General features: G+C 48.0%; 1 protein-coding gene across 41 annotated transcripts in view; it reads left to right on the plus strand.

The window, feature by feature from the left end:
• Positions 1-23,235, plus strand: part of NCAM1 (neural cell adhesion molecule 1) — a 332,004-nt gene that overhangs the window by 250,420 nt on the left and 58,349 nt on the right. For all 41 annotated transcript variants that reach the window (XM_021062832.1, XM_021062815.1, XM_021062829.1 and 38 more), the window contains exons 2-7: positions 12,450-12,524; positions 14,002-14,220; positions 15,248-15,391; positions 15,795-15,932; positions 17,450-17,567; positions 17,994-18,160. In XM_021062832.1, the coding sequence (XP_020918491.1) occupies positions 12,450-12,524; positions 14,002-14,220; positions 15,248-15,391; positions 15,795-15,932; positions 17,450-17,567; positions 17,994-18,160 (861 nt within the window). The remainder of the gene's footprint in view (positions 1-12,449; positions 12,525-14,001; positions 14,221-15,247; positions 15,392-15,794; positions 15,933-17,449; positions 17,568-17,993; positions 18,161-23,235) is intronic.

Raw genomic sequence — 23,235 nt, forward strand, 5'->3', positions numbered from 1 at the left:
GGGAATATTGTGCGTTGGGTTGTTTTTTGCCCAACCTCCCTACTCCTATGCAGCCACTTTTGTTCAATTCTCCCAACAACCTCTGCCTGCATCTTTGATTCATTATAAGTCAAAAAGACAGATCAAACTGGCTGTTATTCGGTGGACACATCATAAGGGGAAAGTAGCAAGAATGAAAATGGCTGAGTTCCCATTGTCGCCCAGCAGGTTAAGAATCTATTAGTATCCTTGAGGATGTGGGTTCAATCCCTGACCTCACTCAGTGGGTTTAAAGATCTGGTGTTGTGACTGGCGAAGGCAGCTGCAGCTCTGATTCCATCCCTAGCCCAGGGACCCCATATGCCGGAAAAAAGAGGCAAAAAAAAAAAAAAAAGAATGAAAATGGCAGGTCTGTAACTAGCCTGGGGCTGAGGGAATCGTGGGGGCCTCTTCTGAGGCCCTGAAATCACGCTGTATGAAGCCAGAAGGAGGCTGCAAATGTAGCCTGAAGACTTTGAACTGAGAATCAAAAAGCAAAGTTCTGGGTAGTTGGTTGGATGGATGGATGGATGCTAACACCGGCAGGTATAGCACCACAGAGTCAGAGCCAGGCTGTAGTTCTGATGTGCCAGGACCAGGCCTCGGCCACCATCTGCCCACCCTTCTCCTCTCCCCTCCTCGCCACCCTCCCTGGGCTGAGGCTGCTCTCAGTTCCAAGTTCCTGATAGACCATAGTAATAGATAGTGCATTTCAGCTTTTACCCTAATTCATGGTGTTTTCTTATTCCTTCCTGAATTCAAGAAAGCAATACAATTATTTCCCAGATCATGGGGATAGTATCAGTAAGATCATTATTATTTAAGTGGCTGCGTTATCTTCTTTTCTGCTCCCTTCAGAAATTTGTGTAATGTGATTCTACGTCTTTTTGGGGGGGTGGTATTTTGTGGGTTTTCTTTTTTTTAATTTCCCCAATACATTATTTTTTTTCCTACTGTACAGAATGGTGACCCAGTTACACATACATGTCCACATTCTGTTTTCTCACATTATCCTGCTCCATCGTCAGTGACTAGACATAGTTCCCAGTGCTACACGGCGGAATCTCATTGATAATCCATTCCAGATTAACCCAAGCTCCCAATCCATCCCACTCCCAAGCTCCCAAGCTCCCAATCCATCCCACTCTCTCCCCCTTGGCAACCACAAGTCTATTCCCCAAGTTTATGATTTTCTTTTCTGTGGAAAGGTTCATTTGTGCCACATCTTAGATTCCAGATATAAGTGATATCATATGGCATTTGTCTTTTTCTGACTTACTTCACTCAGTATGAGCATCTCTTGTTCCATCCATGTTGCTGCAAATGGCATTTTGTTCTTTTTTATGGCTGAGTAGTATTCCATGGTATACATATATACGTCTTAATCAACAGGCCAGGCATTATCTCACAAGGGGTGACAGTGGCTGAGGGAGTAGGGAATGGATGCTCCACCCCATGAAAAGATCTCTAGTAGGAACATTTTTATGGAGATGGCCTCTTCTGGAGAGTGTGTGCTTTGAGGGAACACTGGCTGAGTAGCAACATGAAGAACCAGTTGGTAACACATATCAGCAAAGAATAATTCTAACATGCAGAGTTTAATAAAGGATGATGCGGGTTATCCAGAGTCCAAATTGGGGGATCAGGAGTGACCCATAGATGGGAAAGTCCAACTCCCAGCCTGATGCCTGTTGGTAGCCACCACCAATGCCCCGCTCTGGTGGCTGCCAGGCCCATTGGTGGTGAGGAGAGGGGCTAGGAAGATTCAGTTCAGGGACAAAGGCAGGGCTACAGCAGGGAGAGGCGTGTGGCTGGTGGGCTCAGCTTCTAGCTCCTGTTCAGAGTCAGTCTACACCCAGGTCGAAATCAACATCACCCCAAGCAGATGGTGTTTTTCTCTACCTATAAGCTTGTTTCCCAGATAATCCAACACAAAATCAACCCCTTTCAACTCATGAGAGTTGAAACCAACGTTAAGTAATGCATACTTATGATCAAGGCCTATGGAGCTGGGTCTGCCTGGGGTTCAAATCTTGGCTCTGCCTCTTACTAGTTTTGTGACCTGGGGCTGCTAGTTAACCTTTCGGTTCTTAAGTTTCTTCATCTGTCGCATGAGATAATAACAGGACCTATTTTATAGAATTGTTATGGGGATTATATAAATTCAGTGAAGTGCTTAGTACAGTGACTGGCATGTAATAATTACTACAAATATAAACAGTCTATCTTGGTTTGAGAATGTGAATTTTTTCACTTGACAGAAACCAAATTTAACAATTCTTTGCACTGGTTGTTTGAGAGATTATAAGCTTTGTATCTTCAACAGCCCAGATGTGCTTAAAGCTTTGATCACATAAGAACATTTTTAAAAGACATGGGCAGGATCTGAAATTCTCAGGATGAAGTTGCATGCCAGCATTCTCTAAACTTCTATTTTTTTTTTTTCTGGGTGTAAAGAATATACAACATCTGCAACCAACAGCTGGTCAAATATTGGAAGATGTAATTCCAACTTCTTGCCATGTTGGCAGAAGCTGTTGGGAGGGAGAGGGATCATCTGCCTTGTATCGATACCTTTTTCTAGCCAGACGAAGAGAAGTTGGATGAGTCGTTTCGTCAAGGCAGGGCTTCAGGAGAGCAGACCTAAAGACTCGTGGTCAGGAGCATCCTGGAAGCCATCAAACTGTGTGCAGCAATTTACTAAGAAGGCCTGTGTTATCAGGGCAGGTTGATAGCTATTACGTTGTTTACCTAGAGAAGCTTAGCCAAGTTTCAAACATCTATTCACGTTCTCACGTTTCGTTCCAGTAATTCACCTTCAGGCAAAGTGCTGGCCTGCAGTCAGTCTGGCCAGAAAAGAAAAAAGTAGCAGGAAGGACAGTCCGAAGACCAGGGCTTCTGGGAGAAGGTGGGCTGGTGTTGGTGGCACGAGCCATTTTAGTGGGCTGCAGACAAGACGGGAGAGCACTTGCTGTCAGTCTGGCTTTTCCTAGCCCTTAATAGAGCCGGTCTCTCCAAGTGATGACTTCCGCTCTTTGGGGACAGAGGTGAGACCAGGACAAACCAGGCAAGAGGAAGCAATAGGCAGAACAGCTCCTGAGGACGCACAAAGCAGATGAGACACAGAAGCAAAAAGAGGCCTCATCAGGTGAGGAGTCAGCACATGGGCCCAGCCCTTGGCTCCTGAACATTGCTGCCCAGACCCTAGACTTGTGCTCCTGGTGTTTCTCATCTGTGACATGATGAGGTTGGAGCGTGTATGTCAGATCCCCCCAGCTTGATCCTTCATCATTACTAAATAGCTCTGCAACCCTGGCCAGGAATCCATCCAGTGGAGTAGAAGACGGAGGCGTCCAGGTGTAACTAGACCACGTCGCCCCTTTTTGGCACACTCCCATGCCCCCCGCTGGGCGCTCCCCAGGGTTGGGTGTGGAACGTCCTACCTTCACCCACTGTGAACTAGAGGAGACCATACTCAAAAACGATTTCACTCCTGGCCTGGAATCTGGTCCTTTCGAGACTCTGTAGGGCTACTTCTGACTTTTTGCTTTGGACAATAAAGGGGGGGGGGTGTAAATTCCTCAATGTGTCTCCTTCCTTTATGATCTTCTCTTAAAACAAGCAAGCAGGAGTTCCCATTATGGCTCAGTGGTAGTGAACCCGACTAGTATCCATGAGGATGCAGGTTTGGTCTGGCCTCACTCAGTGGATTAAGAATCTGGTGTTGCTGTGGCTGTGGCGTAGGCTGGCGGCCACAGCTCCAATTTGACTCCTAGCCTGGGAACTTCCATGTGCCACACAAGTACAGCCCTAAAAATAAAAATAAAAAATTTAAATTTTTAAAAACAAGTGAGCAAACAAGCTCCTTTCACCAGAGCTCGGCTTCTCTGCTGTGTCTGACCTGTAGGTGTTGGTGTGGACTTTGTTTGGTCTTACCCCTGATTAGTATCCCTTTGAGTCATGTCTTCTGACCACCTGTTACAGATGCTCCAGGTTCTCCTAGCAGGAGCTGTGTACTTTCTTGGGGGTGGGGGTTGGCAATGGGAGGGGGGCTGGGGAATAGCATGAATATGTCACAGTTGAGCAGATTAAACCAAGGGGTAGATTTTCTTGCCTTGTCACCAGAAGCATAAGGACATTGTGTGATGTGACCTTAGTCAAATGGTCTAGCTTCTAGGTGGTTTGTGGGCACACCCACCATGGTCTGAAACCCCTCCCTTAGTTCCATAAAACTCAGCCATCTGATCAGATCTCATGAGATGCTCATTTGACCCACAGAACTCAGGAGGTCAAGAGAGCTGAAGCCATGATCTACCTTGGCTCTGTGTTCTGATTTGAAGCCAGCCCTGTAGAACAGAGCCAGGATGCGGATATTCCTGTTTCTCAACAGGTCATGTAATTTATTTTGCTAAGAAGTAGAGCCTCCTGCTTCTAGCAAGTCGATTTCTGTTGTTTGGCTACTAGGATTTCATAGGAGAGAATATTTGGGATAACAAGCTATCAGATGAATCATCTGGGTCTCAGTTGTGTGGTGATGGTCAATACTTTCCCTTCCTGACAATATTTTAGTATCAGTTATGTTAGCACATTGCATAGAAAGCTGAAGAATTCTGAAGCCATAGTCATCTTCTGCACACACCCCATCCCCCCATCACTCTGGATGAGTTCTGGGATTTGAGAGGGTTAAAGAGAATGTTCACCAGGGGAATTCTCATTGTATCAATGTCACGAAACATTGTCTGGTTTTGGTGGCTTTATTAAAATGATAGGTTTTGGAAACCTGCTTTGGTTATGAGCCCAGTGAGTAAAACTGGGAGGGAGATGGGTTTAGGAAAGTCTGGATCCTGCAGCTCCCGTCATGAGTCAGCAAAAATGAATCTGACCAGTATCCACAAGGATGCAGGTTCCATCCCTGGCCTCGCTCAGTGGGTTAAGCATACGGTGTTACCGTGAGCTGTGGTGTAAGTCGAAGATGCAGCTCGGATCCTCTGTTGTTGTGGCGTAAGCCAGTGAGCACAGCTCCAATTTGACCCCTAGCTTGGGAACCTCCATGTGCCATGGGTGGGGCCATGAAAAGACCAAAAAAAAAAAAAAGAGAGAGAGAGAGAAGTCTGGATCCTATCTGCAACGTGTCAGTATGGTTTGCTCTGTTCTCCATTCCAGTGGCATAAAGCGTGGACACACCACCACCACCAAGTGCCACCGTTCCCTCTCCCTCCTCCAGTCCTGACGTCGCCCTCACAGCTGCTGTGTGCGGCTCTTGTCAACCAGGGATGACCACAGCCTTCTCGAGGGCGTCCTTCACTCCAGGCTGACACATTCAGAAAAAGTCAGGGTCCAGGGTCTTGTGGGGACTGCACATAGAGGGTTTCCCAAGGCTTTGGCTGGAGACGTCTCTTGGTTGTCTTAGAAACCCCAGCTAGATGATTGCTGAGTGTTAGCTTTAGATGGGAATTCCATAGGGCTTCTCAGCATTTACCTAGATGGAGACCTAACTTCACTGACCAGGAGATTGGCAGCCCTGAGTCTGACTCCTAAATGATTTCAGTTGCTGCTGTGAGCCATTTTTAGATAAGGAGGATGCTTCCTGTGGCTATCAGAAGATGCTGTGCTATTCCGATGCCGTTATAAGAGCCAGGAGCCAACTTGTAAGAACATCTATGTTATAGCCCCTTGATTGATTTATTTTGGAGGCCACACCCATGGCATGTAGAAGTTCTTGGGCTCTGGATCGAACCTGCACCACAGCAGTGACCTAAGCCACAGCAGTGACAACACCAGATCCTTAACCCACTAAGCCACCAAGGAACTCCTGTGGTTCCTTTAAATTAAGTTAACCCATCTAACTTAATGGTTAATGTTTCCAAGTAAAACAGTCTACTGTTTTTCTTCTCCCAGCTGCTCTCAACAGTAGCTCAAGCCAGAATTTGAGACTCACATGTCAAGAATGAGTGGGACTCCTTTGTCATCCTTAATTGTTTATTGATTTTTCTCTCCCAAAATGAGATAAATTCACCTATGTCCAGCTGCTTCTTGCAACAATAGCAGCCTGACAAGTTGAATTATTCTGTACACACACATACAGACACACACACTTCCTAGTAGATTTTGAACAGCTAAATCCAGTAGCCTACAAAAGGTTCCTGCTATCTCATTCGCATTACAGTCATTATTGGGGCTTTTGTTTAGGGGGTGTGTTGTGGGGGGGGGCGGAGCTCAAAGTGCTATCATATACATACTGCTAGTTAAAAAGCAACCAGGACTTCCCATCGTGGCTCAGCAGAAATGAATCTGACTAGCATCCATGAGGATACAGATTCAATCCCTGGCCTTGCTCAGTGGATTAAGGATCTGGCACTGCCATGAGCTGTGGTGTAGGGTCACAGATGCAGCTTGGATCTGGCGTGGCTGTAGCTGTGGCATAAGCCAGCTGCTACAGCAGTGATTTGACTCCTAGCCTGGTAGCTTCCTTATGCCACAGGCGCAGCCCTAAAAAGGCTAAATAAATAAATAGCAACCAAAGCAGCCTGGCTTTGTGTTTGGAACTTTATACATAGTACTTTTCTAAATCATCTCAGTACCCCCATGAGATTGATCAGGTTGTCCTGTCCGTTTACAGATGTGGAGAACAGGCTCGGAGGTTCTCCCGAGAACCCAGAGTTACTGAGTGTCTGAGCTGAAATTTGGACCCAGGCCTCTCTGATTCCAGATCCTGACTTCTTCACCTTGACTCTTTCCCATTTCCTTCTCGTGACTGTCCAGCTACATAAAGTCAGTTTTACCATCATCCCCATTTTACAGATGATAAAATTGAGGTGCAGGGACTTGGCTAGAGTGCCTACATTATCGATTTTTGTCTTGATTGAATTTAGTCATCTTTTATACCAAAAAGGTTCAGACGGGCAAGTTAAATAACTTACGCTGATTTTGTAGAGTAGAATCAGGCCACCTGACCGCCAAATGATTCTTCAGGAGGGTTACTTTATTTTAAACCACGAAGGAAAATGTTGCTTCTCTCAAAAATAGTAATTGAAATAATTTCCTTAGGGAGGGTTGCTGGAAGAGGTTTATTAAGAATAAGAATATATATATATTGTAGTATATATATATATATATGCTACAAGTATAAATGTGCCAGAGACTATTCTAAGTGCTTTACACATGTAAATGCTTTTCATCTTTTGGACAGCCCTATGACAAGGGTTCTGGTTTCCCCCTTTTTACACATAAGGAAACAGGCACCAAGAGGTTAAATAACTTGGTTAAAGAACTAGTTTTCACTGCCAGGAAGTGGTAGAGCTGAGGACCGGCCCAGAGTCCGCGGCCTTCATCACTCTACAGGACTGTCATGTTAGTCTTAGTTTTACGTCACTGAGTGTGATGGTTTATCAGTGAAGTCACCCTTTATTTTCCCTCGGGTACTTTGCTGACAATGAGAGCAGACTGTCGAGGCAAGTGGGGGCGCCTTGGTTATTACGGCCCTGGTTCCGACATCTGGATTTCCCATGAGTACCTCAAATGAGACGCTGGAGCATACTTTGAAAAATGAAACACAAGTCTTCATTAAAGTGGTTAAGGATGGTGACAGTCAAAGCTCCTTTCTAGAACAACAGCTAAAAAAAGAAATGCAGAACTAGACTTGGATGCCTTTTTCCGAAATCCTTAGCCCTTATTAAATAGGCTCTGGAAAAATCCCCTTCTCTGCTGTGTAGTCCCAGACCAAATTAAACCTCTGTTGTTCACCCATCTCTTAAATTAGTGACCAGGGCCTGGTCCTCAGATGTGCTTACCTGGGCCCTGGGCCCGCCACACATCTGCAGTCTGTCTTCCTCAGGAGCTAGCATCGTTATAACCATTTTAACAGGAAAGTACTGTCCATAGGTCCTGGGAGAGACCTGGGCTCCCTTTCTGCGTTCAGCTCCGACTTCCTCAAGCACCTCGAAATCTGAAAAGAACAGTAAAATTAAACTGCCGCAGGAAGTTGCTGACTCAAGCAAAATCTATGAATTCCTTTTTGCAATCAGAAGAATTTTTCCTTGTTGTTTTGCTTTAGTAAGATCCCACCTCTCCTGATAAGTGCCTGAGCATCTTTTAGAACTGAAATTTTAGTTTCCTTTTCTTTAGTCACTAATACTTTATACCTTGCAATATATACATAAATCAAATCACCATGTTCCACCCCCTAAACATACGTGTTCAAGGTCAATTATATCTCGATTCATCTGGGAAAAAAAATAACAAAGAAAAAGAAAGACTTTAATGTTCGCTTCTCCCAGGGAGTTGGGAATCATAAAACTTCTACCTTGTTTTCTAAACAAGTTGGCATATCGTTCAGAATATGGCATCATTTTTCAAAAAGACACTTAGGCAGAAAACACATTTTAAAACATATACGTCTCCCACAAGGTCGTTTTCCTTTTAAAACAAGACAAGGAGAGGCGACCCGTTCCGTTTCCAAGAGAAGCCTTTTCTGTCTGTTCACACAGATAGAACAGAGTGGGAAAAATGGCTCGGGATTTAGATGGCATTTGACCTCGGTTTGAGTCGTTGTTGTTGTTATTTGTTGCTTGTTTATGCTTTTTAAAATCTTATTGGAGTATAGTTGACTTGCAGTGTTGTGTTAATTTCAGATGTACAGCAGAGCGAATCAGTCATACGTATAAATACATCCATTCTGTTTCCCCATATGGATCATTACAAACCACTGAGTAGATTTTCCTGTGCTGTGCAGGAGGTTCTCCTTACTCATCTGCTCTATCCAGTGGTGTATGTATGTTATTCCAACCCTCCCCAATTCCTCCATCCCCGGAACAGGGTTTCCCCTATGGTAACCCTAAGACTGGTTTTGAAAATCTGTGAGTTTGTTTCCATTTTGACTCTCGACCCCACCATTACCAGCTCCGAGCCTCCACGGCCCCATCTGTAAAGTGCGAATTATAAGGCTCTGGTTATCTGAGAACAGAGAGGCCAGTTATGGTTACCCAGCAGAAAAATGATGGCAGCATCTTGCTCATAAGGTATTTGTGCACGCTGTCTTTCTAGCCCATAATTTAGTAAAGGGAAATGGCAAATCTTAGGTACTAAGGAGTCTGTTAGGAGGCCAACAAGAGAGTGATAGTAGTTGGAAGTGTGGTTGGGAGAGCTGGAGCCTTAGAATTCCATGGCTTTTCATCTTGGCTTTACTCCTTATTAGCTGAGTTATCCTGGGCAAGTGATTCCATTTCTCTGAGCTTTAATTTCCTCTTTTGGAGAATGGAAACAATAGCGCTGGCCTTGTTCTTTCTCTGAACTGTCCTGAGCCTCCAGTGAAATAACAAAGTGTATTTTCTAAACCAGAAAGTGTGCACTGGCTGCCAGGGGTCTTAGGGATGTGAGGTGCTTGGTGGGAGACACTGAAAGCCTGTCCTGGGGTCCCAGCCAGGTCCTGTACCGCTGTTTCTAAGCATGTATCTTTGGATGCATCTCAGGTGACGTGGGCAACACGCTGTGTTTATGCAGAGAGTGTGTCTGCAAAGCAAGAGATGAGGTACGTTTTTTTTCTAGGAGACTTGTTTTCAGAGTTGCTTTGGAGTGTCTGAGTTATAACTGGTGGGGAAATTTCAGTTATATGTGCCGCTGAAGAGAGCTGAACGTCGAGGCGGGGATTTTTATTGGGAGCAGTGCAAAGACCAATCCAGTAAGAAAGGAAGGGGCCAAAAGAAAGGGAGGAAAGGAGTTTGGAGTTTGGAGCAGGATTTCCACTCACTGTTACTAAACCTAATAATTCAAGGTTTCAGGTTGGGGGAAGAAGAATCAGCCATTGTGCTACAGTGGAAAACATGCCAAGTGTTGGTTTTCAGAGGGTCTGGGGTTCCTCTGGCCCCACGTTGACCGGTGTCTGGAAGGAGAAATCACTGTCTTTCTAGTGTGCAAACGGTCAGGCGTCTAAACAGATATCTCTTCTTTGAAAAAATGGCTGTGGTGATAAATGTGAGCGTGGGGGCTGCTGAGGCTGGGGGAATTCCTTTGTGATTCTCTCTCCTTGCATCTCTCTGTGGCCCAGAGATAGATACTGGCCACAGTGGAGTATGAAAACCCTTCAACCTTGGCTGTGTTCTCCTGCCCCTTGAGAGTCATGTTCTGTTTGAAAAGAGCTGAAGAAAAAAAAAATTGAAGGCTGTTTTTTCACTTGGGATAAGAAAACCCTTCTCTGAGCAGTAAGGGCTCTGGGAGGGTAACAGGATCCATATGTTGAAGCTGGCTGCTAATACACAGCATATGGGCCAGTGAACTTTCCAGGCAGAAATATGCCTCTCACTCTCCAAAGAATGCCCCAGTCAGCTCCAGAAAGGACCATTACTTAGGTGACGGATGACGTAGACACAGCTTCGGGGCTTCCTAGACCCAATGTTCCGTGGAATGTGAACCACGGACGGGGATGGAAAAGGCCCTGATTGGCCTTAAGACGGATGGCACTGCCCTGTAGCCCTCCCTGTAAGGCTCCCAGGCTCCCCCCAGATACTCTGGGTTTGTTCTGTTTAGAGGCTGAGCGTCTGAGGGCGGCCCCTCAGGTTGGCATGATTGTTCATTAAACCCAAGGGAAAGATCGTCTCCTCTGCTCACAGAGGCCTCATCATGTAATGGAAAGAACGCTTACCTGGGAGCCAGGTGGCCTGGGCTCTGGGACCACCCTGGCCCTCGCTAGACATGACCTTAGGGAATTCACTTTACCTGTCCTCGCGCATCCGGAAGATGAAGAGGCGGAACATGGCGATGGTTGGGACCCCTTCTGTTCCCTCAATTTAGAACTGAGGGCTCCCTCCGAAGGAGAATGATGGGAGAAACCCACCACAGCTGGGCACGCCTGCCCCCGCGTTGTACTCCACCGCAGCTCTGTGTGCCACGGGTGACATTCAGGAAAGCTAGGCGAAGACCTTTCACTGTTCTCAGGATGCATCCCATCCTGGGCCCCCACATGAGTGACCGGCAGCACACCAACCGAGGGAGAGCCAGGCTGCCCCTCAGTTTCTGCACTATTTCTCCCAAAACAGCATTTGGAAGTCCCTGGGTTCCTGCTTCGTATTCTCACAGGGGGGCATGCACAGCATCCTCCCCCAGCCTGTTCCCCACTCCTCACCGTTACCCTCGCTCCGCCCCTGTTTGGTTCTGGTCCCACCGAACCATCCCTTTCTCTGCGGCTTCTGCTGGGTGTTTCCGTGGGCCACTTTGTCTATAGGATGGTTGGGAAGGCTGCACCCCCAGGAGCTGAGGTGCCCCCACTCCCCCTGCTTCCCCGCCCCATGCCATCCCTTTGATCCCTCCGTTCCACTGAGCACAGCCGTGGTTGCTTCATCAAATGAGCACAGACTGAGACCCACTGCAGCTCTGCCTGCACGTCAGTCACCATGGCAACCAGCATTCCCTCTGTTCTGCTGTGAAGAGAAAATGGCTGTTGGAAGGAAGGGCTGGCGGAGTCTCTATTACCCGGCCTATTTTGTCCAGGCCCCTCCTTCAGAGGGGCTTTGAGAAGCTACATGCAGGGGATCAAACATCGATGAGCTTTTACTTGCAAATTTCCTTGCCTTAAGAGGAGGAGAGGCAGAAGGAAGTTGAATCCCGATGAATGACACCATATTCCTTCCTCCCCTGAAAGTGTATTTTCACGAGGAACGGTTGTCTGCTCTGCGCAGATAAATGAGGAACTCTGTAAACATAGGAATCTGTGCGATCCGGCGCCATGTATTTTGTCTTACGGGTGGAGCGGATTGACGGGGCATATGGATATTTAAATAAAAGTGCAGTGCAGTGGCCGAATGATGCAGAGGACTCCCGAGGGCACAGAGTCCTGTGTATCAGAAGAGCCACTGACTAATTGGGGTGCTGGAGTTTGATGCTGTCTCCTCTGATACAAAGAGGTGTGTTGGTCCTATAGTCGAGAGGTAAGGTAGCATTGGTTTGGCATCTCCTCCTTCAGAATCAGTTTGGACCTTCACCCCGAAGCCTTCCCCACAGTGATTGAGCTCGGCGGTGTGGGGAATGGGCAGGAAGTCCTGTGCCGAGCTGTGGAGCAGCCGGCTTCCCTCGACCCAGCTGTGGGGACACTGCAGGTTGACTCTCTGCATGTAACCGGTTGAGCTGCTATTTCTGTGAATCCCAGAAGGGCGGCTGTTGGGAGCAGGACCACGAGCCTTCTAAAGGGATCTGAAAGATTTAGGGCAGAGGTCACCCCGGATCTCCTGGGGGACCCTGCCCTACCTGACATAGGACAGCCTTTCCGGAGAAATGGCCCTGTCCACTCCTGGCTTCGGTGTGAGGAACAGTGGTGGTGACAAGGTCTCAAAAGCCAAACCGCCTTCTCTTTTCACTCAGGCAGACCCTGTTTTTGAATGAAAGCTCTGGTTTCTTTCTCAATAATTCGAATGTATGTTTAAACTGGACTTTGTCCTTTTCAGTTTCTCTGCAGGTGGATATCGTTCCCAGCCAAGGGGAAATCAGCGTTGGAGAGTCCAAATTCTTCTTATGCCAAGGCAAGTGCCCACGTCCCACCACATTTCAGGAAGCCCACCGGCAGAGCTGAGAGGCCAGAGGCTGTGTATGCCCAGCTGATCGCGCTGTGCCCAGCATCCTTGGCCTTGCTCTGGGGCGGGGTCACACGGTGGCCCTAGAGCCAGATGCTCAAGCCCACTTCCTTCCCTTTGCAAAGGCCTCCCCAGCACAGAGAAACATGCCCTGGGGACTTCTGCTTGCTGATGGAGGAGGTCTGGGGTTTTCTTAGGAAAGTCAGTGCAACCCAGGCCGCTGCCCTCTGTACATCCAGAGTTCTGTGAGTGACACTGGAGAACAGGGCTGGTTCAGAATGTGTCAGACTTGGTGCCTTTGTGTTTTATCTATAAAATATGCTCCATTTCCACAGCGTAGCTAATTCTCAAGAAAGGCTTCATGGGAGGTTTTGGAGTCCCTGTGCCATGCCTGGGATTTGGAACATGAAAGGACCAGGAAAGAGCTGAGCTAGGTGTAAACGGTGACATTACGCAAGCAGCTTTTGGCAGGGAGGGGCCATAAATGCTGTCGTGAGTTGCGCCGGATGAGGTGGCTGGTGGCTGCTGGATGTGTTCCTTCCAGCTTTGCCTTCATTACAGCAATTGAAATGATCTGGAGATGCAGCCATGGAGCCCACAGCACATCTTGCAAATAGCAATATATATTGAAAACATGATGGGCCCTGAAAGGAAGGCTGCTTCATTTCCACACTAAGCATCTGTGCAGGAGCTGGGGGGGTTGGGGTGCAGGCTGGGAAAGGGTGCTGTATGGAGAGGCTGGTGAAGCCACACTTGGGAATCCCAGAGCCCTGGTTCCAGTTCGCTGTCTGGACAGCTCAGCAGCAGCATCTACCCTCCGGGGCACCTGGGGAAAGGATGTCTGGGTGATGCTGGCATTTAAGCAGATGTATTTGCCTCTCTGAGGCAGGGGCTGTTGATATGACAGTCATGCCACTTTGCTCGGGCAGACGCTAGAGCAAAAGTGATTGGTATTCACACCCCTAGACTAGCCAGTGTTGCATCTTCCACTTTGGAGACAGTGCCTGAGCCCCGGAAAAACAAGCCGATGAGTTGGCTCAGACCAACTAGCCCTTGCACTCAGATCCCAAGTATACGAACTCCCTTTGCCTCCTGGTCTCCATAAGCTCCTTGCTTAGTGCCTGGCACACAGTAGGTTCTCAACAAATCTCTTCCGTCACTAGGGGTAGAAGCACTGTGAGAAATACTGGCGTGAGTGTGTGTTGAGTTCTTTCCAAATACTGTAAGTGGTGTTCCGAACATAACGATTAAAAACAGAAGCCACCAACATGTATGGTCACTCCCCCACCCCCCACCCCGCCCCGCCCCCTGTCCTCAAGCCTGATGAGCTCTTGTTCACTAGCTCTTGCCCAGAACCCACTGTCCCCCTGGAGGGGTCTTTGTCTTTTCAGCCTCAGGGATTTGAAAATCATCTCTTCCTCTTTAGTGGCAGGAGATGCCAAAGATAAAGACATCTCCTGGTTCTCCCCCAATGGAGAAAAACTCACCCCGAACCAGCAGCGGATCTCCGTGGTGTGGAACGATGACTCCTCCTCCACCCTCACCATCTACAATGCCAACATCGACGATGCCGGCATTTACAAGTGCGTGGTCACCGCGGAGGACGGCACCGAGTCAGAGGCCACGGTCAATGTGAAGATCTTCCGTAAGCGCCTCCCCCTTCTCCCTCTGTGTTCCCTGGCCTCTCCTGTGGCCAGGAAGATGCAAGGGTAGCCAGGAGAGCGGGATGGAGTAGAGGACCTGCCCAGGGCTTGACATGGGCTCCTTTCCTCCTTTTGTCCAAGTGTTTTCTGAATCAAGCCAAGAGCTCCAGTGTGATCTTAAAGGATCCTTGGCCACCTGAGAACTCACAGCCGGGTTCATGCTGATCACAGCTACCTCTCACTGGCCTCCGTTCCCTAAATTCAAATTACACCGTTCCCAGAGAGCTAGCATGGGGTCCCCCTCTCCCTTCCCAAAGTTGACTGACTGTTGTGCGATTCAGTTTATCCCCTCCTAGTTCACTCTTTCCCACTGGGAATGGCGTGCAAAGGCTTGGTGGGGTGGGAGGGGGGTTTATTATCTGAACACTCTGTGCCACTCAGAGCAGGCAGTTCCCGTGGCCACGGGAACCAGCCTGGAGGTGGCATCTCATTACCTTGTTATCATGCATCTGTCCTGTGGGCCCACTCTGGTGGGTGGGAACTGGTGGGCAACAGCTAAGGGACAGTATTGATTGCCACAGTATTTATTGCCATAAGCCTGCTTTTCTCTGTTCTTCAGAAATTGTCTCTGCTAGAGACAGGCTGGAGTTGGGGTGCCAGACAGCGTGGGAGACAGAGAAAGGACTGATGGCTCCCCTGTTCGTAGAATAGGTTGTTCGACCAACTCATTCCCCCTGTGCCTTGTGTTTCATTAGCTCCACCCCACATGGCGAGGACCCTTGGCAAAGACACTCCTTTTCCTCTAGAGACCTTTCTCGGCACAAAGTGTGATAGATCTAGCTCTCTGAATGGACACAAACACAGGTTACATGTCCCCTGCTTGTGCCAGCTGATCTGCCCGCATCTTTGGCCAAGTGATGGGCAGGACCCCCTTTGGCACCACTGTGTATATGGAACCCCCGCAGTATGGCTCCAGTTGAAAAGGGAGAACTGGCTGTTTCCCTCACTCTCCTCTTGCTCATTTTCCAGAGAAGCTCATGTTCAAGAATGCGCCGACCCCGCAGGAGTTCAGGGAAGGGGAAGATGCCGTGATTGTGTGCGATGTGGTCAGCTCCCTCCCCCCAACCATCATCTGGAAACACAAAGGCCGAGATGTCATCCTGAAAAAAGATGGTGAGACCTGGCAGCTGCCCTTTCCCCTGGGCCACCGAGCCCCCTAGGGTTTCCACTTCTGCGAGCTTCTGAGGCATTCCAGCCCAAGCGTGGATTCCAGGGTCCCAGAACCTCAAGCTATTTCCAGACCAATAGTTGCCTGTCTGTAGCTTGTCTATTCAGGCATTTGACTTTCTCTCCAAAGAAAAAAGCAAATGTCCAGTAGATTTGGCTCTTGGCTCTAGGCCAGAGCCAGAGACATGTGTTCTTATTTCAGCTTAGAGCCCCTCCCCACTCCCAGCCCTCCAGCCACCCACCACCCCCATAGGATGGAAGGGAGGACAGAGGAAAGGCTCGGCAACCTGCCTGCAGGTACCAGTCTTCTGACTGGTCCTTGGATGAACCTGCCTCTTGTCTTTTCTAGTCCGATTCATCGTCCTGGCCAACAACTACCTCCAGATCAAGGGCATCAAGAAAACAGATGAGGGCACTTACCGCTGTGAGGGCAGGATCCTGGCCCGGGGGGAGATCAACTTCAAGGACATCCAGGTCATTGTGAACGGTGAGGAGATGTGTTCTTCCTGCCTCTTCCAGGGCTGCAGCCTTGGCTCATCCATGTCAGCTGAGGCCACCCCTCCCCACCACCCCTCCCCACCACCCCTCCCTCCCAGCCTCTGGCTTGTTTTTTGTTTGTTTATTTTTTTATTTTTTTATTTATTTTTTTATAAAGCAACTTTATTTATTTATTTTGCCGTTTCTTGGGCCGGAGCTGTAGCCGCCGGCTTACGCCCAAGCCACGTCTGCAACCTACACCACAGCTCATGGCAATGCCGGATCATTAACCCACTGAGCAAGGGCAGGGACCGAACCCGCAACCTCATGGTTCCTAGTCGGATTCGTTAACCACTGAGCCATGACGGGAACTCCTGTTTGTTTATTTTTAAACACACCTGCCTTTTGGGTCTCTCTCAACCGTGAGGACCTTTCGTGCACTCCTGGAAGGTCCTTCGTTATCTTCACCACGAGAAACGTGCCCCGTGCTTCCTAGAAAAGTTAGTCATCTTTCACTGTTCTTGATGTTACCTTAATTGCGAAGTCAGCCCCCCAGTTCAGTGTTCAAAGAAAGTATTATAATCAATTCAGGCCTGAGCATTGTCAGAATCCTAGCCCATGGGCTTATTAATCTCAATTTGCAGTGTCAAATAAACACACCCATGGAATTGATCTGACATTTACAAGATGTTTACAGGAAATTGTAATGTCAGGACTAAGAAAATAAGTAAATCATGGTGTAATTTTTTTGGAGAGTGATAGATATTTCTTGCCAAACTCTCCCCTTCTCATTCCTTTGGTAAAAAACAGTTTGTGCACAGAGCTGTTTGTGACAGTCCCAGAGAAATGTCATTCTTTGGTGAGCAGGTGCATTTCAAATTGGTATTAACCATTTAAATCACTGGGAGCGGGAGTTTTCTCCTTTTTCCAGTATGAAGAGCCCCCTTTTGAATGTCAAGTTCCACCAATCATGGCAGTTGCAAGATTGGGGTGCACTGATTGAGAAAATATATGATGATAAATAGCTACTGTAGGAGTTCTCTGGTGACCTAGTGGGTTAAGGATCTGGTGTGGTCACTGCTGTGGTGCAGGTTCGAACCCTGGGCCTGGGAACTTCTGCCTGCCACAAGCGCAGCCAAAAAAAAAAAAAAAAAAAAAAAAAAAAAAAAAAAATATATATATATATATATATATATAGCTACTATTGAAATAGAATACCACTTTAAAATGAACAAAACCTATTAATACAGCTTCTTAATCTGTATCATTGAGAAACAATGTTATTATATATTGTTATATGTATAACAATAGCATGTATTTTTGGAAAACTCTAATGCATGGTTGTGGGTGAATTAGTTATTCAGTTTAAAGTAACTATTTAGTGCACACCTGAATGTAGATCCCTGACACCAACTGCACCCAGGGCTCAATCTCCTGACCAGGCATCCCCTGGAAGTGCCTCTTTTCCAGGCCACCGGGTCCCTCCGAGTTTTCCCAGGCGGCCCTGACAGTCTCTCTCTCCTTTAGTGCCGCCCACCGTCCAGGCCAGACAGAGCATCGTGAACGCCACAGCCAACCTCGGCCAGTCTGTCACCCTGGTGTGCGACGCCGCAGGCTTCCCAGAGCCCACCATGAGCTGGACAAAGTAAGAAACTGGCTTGTGTCTTTTATTACTCACTAGAGGACAGGGTGACCTCAGTGGCCTGCTCTGTGTTGGCGTTTCAGTGGAATGAGGGTGGGCGGCTGGGGCCCATCAGCTCCAGGTACAGAATAAACTCTTCCGCCGGGTCCTCTTGCTTTGTGTGCGCATTGGATTCCTTCCTTTGCAGTTTGTGGGGGCAGAACCAAGGCCCTCTTGGGAACTTTTGTGGGTACAGTTTGAAGCCCTTGGGCAGAAGCAGAGGTCTGGGTGGAGGAATCACAGGTTTATGCAGAAGTCTGATTCCACATCTTTCTGTCTTTGAAGATGCAGTCTTTGTCATGGGCTCAGGTTGCATTTTATGGAAGTTAAAAATTAACTTCTTAGCTTTGTAGTCAAAGTCATGGTGCTTTGCCCTTTCGCGCCCTGCAGGGACGGGGAGCAGATAGAGAATGAGGAAGATGAGAAGTACCTCTTCAGTGATGACAGCTCTGAGCTGACCATCAGGAAGGTGGACAAGAACGACGAGGCTGAGTACGTCTGCATCGCCGAGAACAAGGCCGGCGAGCAGGATGCGTCCATCCATCTCAAGGTCTTCGGTAAGGACTGCGCGGTCAAGTCACTGCTCCCCTGGGGTTCCTCTCACCCTGCATAGTCCATCAGCAGCATGCTGTCCCCTCTGTCCACGAGTCTGCCCCCCTTCTTGCCAGCTCTACCAGGCCAAGCCCTAGTCCAGGCCACCCTGCTTCTCACCTGGTCAATGAGACAGCCTCCTAGTGGCCTCTCTGGCCCCATTTGACCCCCTTCAGCCACGCCCACTCACAGTAACCAGATGACCTTAAGCACCAATCCTTTGTTTCAAATCCTCCATTGGCTTCCTGCTGCAACCAGAATAAGATCCAGACTCCTGGCTGTGGCTGGATACCAGACTTGAGCCAGCCCTAACTTCCGTCCCGACTTGCTCATGCCTCCACTGTGCTCTGAATGTAACGTTCTCCCACTCCTGGAGCCCTCTCCCTGTCCCCAGATACACCAAGCTTGCTCCCTGTCTCAGGGATGCAGCACTGGATGTCCTTCAGCTTGGAATTGCATTCCGCCAGGTCCCCTCCGAGCCGCCTTCTTCTCATCCATCACTGAGGTCGCCTTCTTCTCTGCCACTCCTTCCCTCGCTGCTCTGGCCAGTGCAGCTCCCTCATCACGATCTCCACCGATCTTTTCTTCAGGGCCCTTCCTTGTACCTGAACTGACCTCATTTACATATTCATTTGGGGGATTGTCTCCCTCCCGCCCCCACTAAGTGTGTTAATTCCAAGATGGCAGAGCACCAGCTGCCCTACACATGGCTTTATCTCTGGCACTCCAAAGAGCGCTAGACTCCTAATAGGACCTTGCATGTCAGTGGCCAAGCGGCTGCCTCTGTCTGCCTTTCTTCTTCCCCTGGCCTGTATGAAGCAGCATCATGAGAGTCCTGAAAAGAACCCCCACATCTTTACACACTTCGTGTTTTAATAAACTCCGTGAGCTCCCATTCATTTAGAACTGAAATGCATTTTGACCTGACTTCAAAAATGTGAATTTGTGGCAGAGAGATGCCTAACCTAGGGGCCCTCAGCTCTGTCTGACCATCTTTAAAAAAAGAAAAAAAATAGTAAACAATTGCGGATAAGTCAGTCTATTATAGAGGGAGCTGCTAGAGTACAGATGCTGCAGGGACAGCCCTGGAGCAGCCAGCTCTCTGGTTGGTGCAGCACGAGCCTGGGGAACCTGCCTGGGACCTGCCTGTTTAGCCTGATCAGGAGAACTCACCAGTGTCTGTAGACACAGACCTTAGAAAACCAAACGTTTATGTGCAACTGGACCCGCTATCCCAGATGAACCTTGTTAACTCTTTAATGACAATTGGGCTTAGAAACAGGTTATCAGTTTGATCCAAATTAACTATACATATTTGAGAGTGAAGCTAAACTTCTTGGAAATATTCTTGACCATCTTTTCTCTGATTCCAACTGGTCTTCCCCAATTGCTCTGATTTTGAGTTTTTCCATATGAAAGACAGATGCATTTGTTCATCTGTTCCTTCATTTCACAAACATTTGTTGAGCACCGTTGCTTCTGGATAGAGGGGCTACAGAGATGACTAAGCTATGGTCTTTGGACTCAGAGAAGCACAGAGGGAGATAAACATATAAGCATGTAAATTATAACGTATGGTGTCACTCAGTGACATTTGAGTACCTGCTGTGGGCTCAGCCATTGCCACAGTTACAAAGATGAATAACACCCACTTTATTCTCATCAGTGGGTTCACAGGCTACCGTAGATAGTCAGTGCTGAAATTTTCAATGACAGCCCCTGGTGATGACTTCATAATAGTAACATGCAGTGTTTTATAGTAAAAGATGAGCTCTGATCCTGTGTGGCATAAGTTAGCAAAGTCTTCACAGACAGTATGCGGTTCCCCAAGTAGGAGTTTCCAAGATGCAGGAGGGTCCTGAGCACAGGGACAGAGGCCGGAAGAGCACATGCTGTGTCAATAGGGACCTGTGCCTGCTCTGCTCACAAATGTACCCCGATGATTAGAACCCTGCCTGGCATATAGTAGGCACCAGTGTTTGAACCACCGAGGAAATCATAATCAGTTTGATGCAAATGACATAATGCACATGGCAGGGAGATGAACCTGGAAACGTGTATTTATCACTTGGCTTTAGGAAATCTTTTTCGACATCAGGTTCTTAAAGTAATCATCATATGATACCCAGCATGCAGTGAGCACTTATGATGTGCTGAGCACTGTGTGAAATACTCTTCATCGAGTATGATTGTGAAGGAGCTCTTTTAACCTCATCACAATCCTATGAAGTAGATTAAAGTTTTATGCCCATTTTCACAAATGGGGAAACTGAGCACAGGGGGATTAGGTATCCTACCCAAGGAGCCAGGACACAAACCCAGGCCTTCGCATCCATTCCCCGGGCTAGCAATGGTGATTACTCGTCTCCAAAACCCAACTTAACACATACGATGTCCGAATCCCACATGGGAGGACTCATAATTGGTGTGCTCTGCCTTTCCCTCCATGGCTTACGTGGTTTCTCCGTGGAAATCCACTCGGATTTAAAGTGGCCACCCAAGAACATCTCAGTTTCTGTCCCAGGGCCTCTCCAGTGGGGATGCTGCCCCAGGAGGGGGTGTGAGTCCGGAGCCAGGCAGGACCGAGCTAGAGTGGAGAGGGTGGGCAAAGGCCAGGGAAGGAGGTAGCAAGGCAGAGGAAGCAGGACGCAGGAGGTGTGGCAACGCAGGATTTGTCTTTCCACCCTCCTCCCTTGCCATGGAGCTCCTTCTGCAACACACACACACACACACACAAACTCACTGTGCTACCACGTGCTCTCCCAAGACTGCAGCAGGGAAGATGTTCGTTAGGCGAGCAAGGAATTGTGGGCCGGCTCCTGCAAAGGCAGGGAAGGAAATCACAGACACAAGGGAACTATGTCTAAGCCAGTCCCATCCTCCTCTGTAGTGTTGCGAGGAGAGGTCCCCTGGCCTTCTCAGGATAGCCCAGTATCCCACATATACCCTGCAGGGTCCCTCTCTGTTTTACATTCTTGTCCTCCTTGTGGCATCCCCCCTGGGTTTAGGAGGTTGGAACTAGGGCCTGGGAGCCAGGTAGGAAGGGGCTAACGAGTTAGGACTTCATCTTTCTTCAATCTTTTCTCTCCCTCTCCTTCATCTTCTGGCTCACCGTTGGGGACCAGCACTGGGGGAGAAATGGGGTTGGTTCCCCAGCAGCAGCAGGGCCATGGCAGTGACGTAGAAGAGGAAAGAAGCCTGTAGCTTGGATGATAGAAAAGACGTGCCCAGAACTGTGGCTTCAAGAAGGACTGGCCATGAGTGTATAGGAGACCTATCTAAATTGCGACAAACGGTGATAAAAGATAATATAAGAAAGAGATTGAATATGTATGACTGGGTCACTTTGCTGTACAGCAGAAATTGGCACAAAATTGTAAATCAACTATAATTGTAATATATATATATATATATATATATATATATGTGTATATATATATATATATCAGCCCATGAAAATTTTTTTAAAAATTAGGGCTGGTCAGAATGGCCCTGATACCATTTTTTCCTAAGAAAGGGATATGTTCTAGCATGCTCTGCCCTGGTTTTTAGCCAGAAAATTTTTTACTGAGTAGTTGCATTCTACCTTCTTTTAAACTTGACAGTGAATTTCCATTTCTCCTCTCCCCACGGGCCCTTCTGAAGAAGCACTTTCGTCCCCACAGACTCTTCATATTCAAGTATGAATGCTCTTGAGGTCTCATGCTGCTGTGGGCTGAAACAAGTTCACCGGGGGAGAAGCTTTGCTTAGCTGACCTCTTAGGACCAAAGCAGCCCTTGGGAGTTATAGCAAAGGACAGACAAATAGGTGCCTATAGGAAGAGGCACCTGGTCACACCTGACATCGAAGTACAGGGGTACAGGGGCCCTGGAGTCCTCCTCGGGTTAGGGCTGCAGGAGCCTGGACTGGAGTGAGAGTAGACAAGATGGGCCTCAGTGTCAGGATGCAGAGCCATGAATATGCTGGAGGGGAGAGCAGGCGTGGTTAGAAAACTCACAAGGAGGCTGTGCTCACAGGAGGGTCCATGGGGAAAGGTGCCCTGGGACAGGCTGAGGCATTAAGAGCCATGGTGGCAGATGGAGATCAGAACAGGGATCCAAAGTCAAGGGCCAACAACAGAAGTTCATGAAGATGGTGCAAGAGCCATCAGCAGAGAAAACCTGCAGAGATTCTTCTAGATGCTGGTATACAGAGGGCGGAAACCTTTTATAAGTAGAGGGACCGTGTGTCTATCCCTATTTGCTCAGGGATGCCCATTGTCCCACAGTCATTATTTAGAGCATGCCTTTCACACTCAAGAGAGTCCCAATTTGGACAGTGAATCGTGCTGCTGTCCTAGTTCCAAGGCCACATTCTAAGTTTTCAGTTAACTTCATAACATTGCTTCTGGGGTTCAGGAAGGATTAAGTTACCAGTGAGAAACTTGCCTTCCTTCCAGCAGCCGCTGTAGACCCTACGACCATACAAAATTAGCAACCATGAATCATGGTTTTCCCAAGAACATATTTTTCCTTTTACTAAAGATTTGCACAGGAGTTCCCATCATAGCACAGCAGAAACAAATCCAACTAGGAACCATGAGGTCGCAGGTTCAATCTCTGGCCTCGCTCCGTGGGTTAAGGATCTGGCGTTGCTGTGAGCTATGGTATAGGTCACAGACGCAGCTTGGATCCTGCATTGCTGTGGCTGTGGTGTAGGCCAGCATCTGTAGCTCTGATTTGACCCCTATCCTGGGAACCTCCATATGCCGCTGACACAGCCCTTAAAAAAAAAAAAAACTTGCACAGAGCAGCCTCTGTAACCATCTGGGAAATGGAATCACTAAGACCAAATATGAATAGATATTAGCTGTCCTTTGTCTGTCTTCTGTTAACCTTTTGCTGCTAGGATAAAGTACTTAGGGGCAGGACAGGGTCAGCAAACAGCGTCAATCTAGATCACAATGTTTCTGTTGGTTCCATGCGGTCTGAAAGTCAGCCTTCTTGGGACGGCCTCCAGACCCCACCACAACTGTCAGTTCCGTGAATTTCGTGGTTCGGC

Source organism: Sus scrofa, chromosome 9 (genome assembly GCF_000003025.6).
Source record: "Sus scrofa isolate TJ Tabasco breed Duroc chromosome 9, Sscrofa11.1, whole genome shotgun sequence".
Lineage (NCBI taxonomy): Eukaryota > Metazoa > Chordata > Mammalia > Artiodactyla > Suidae > Sus > Sus scrofa.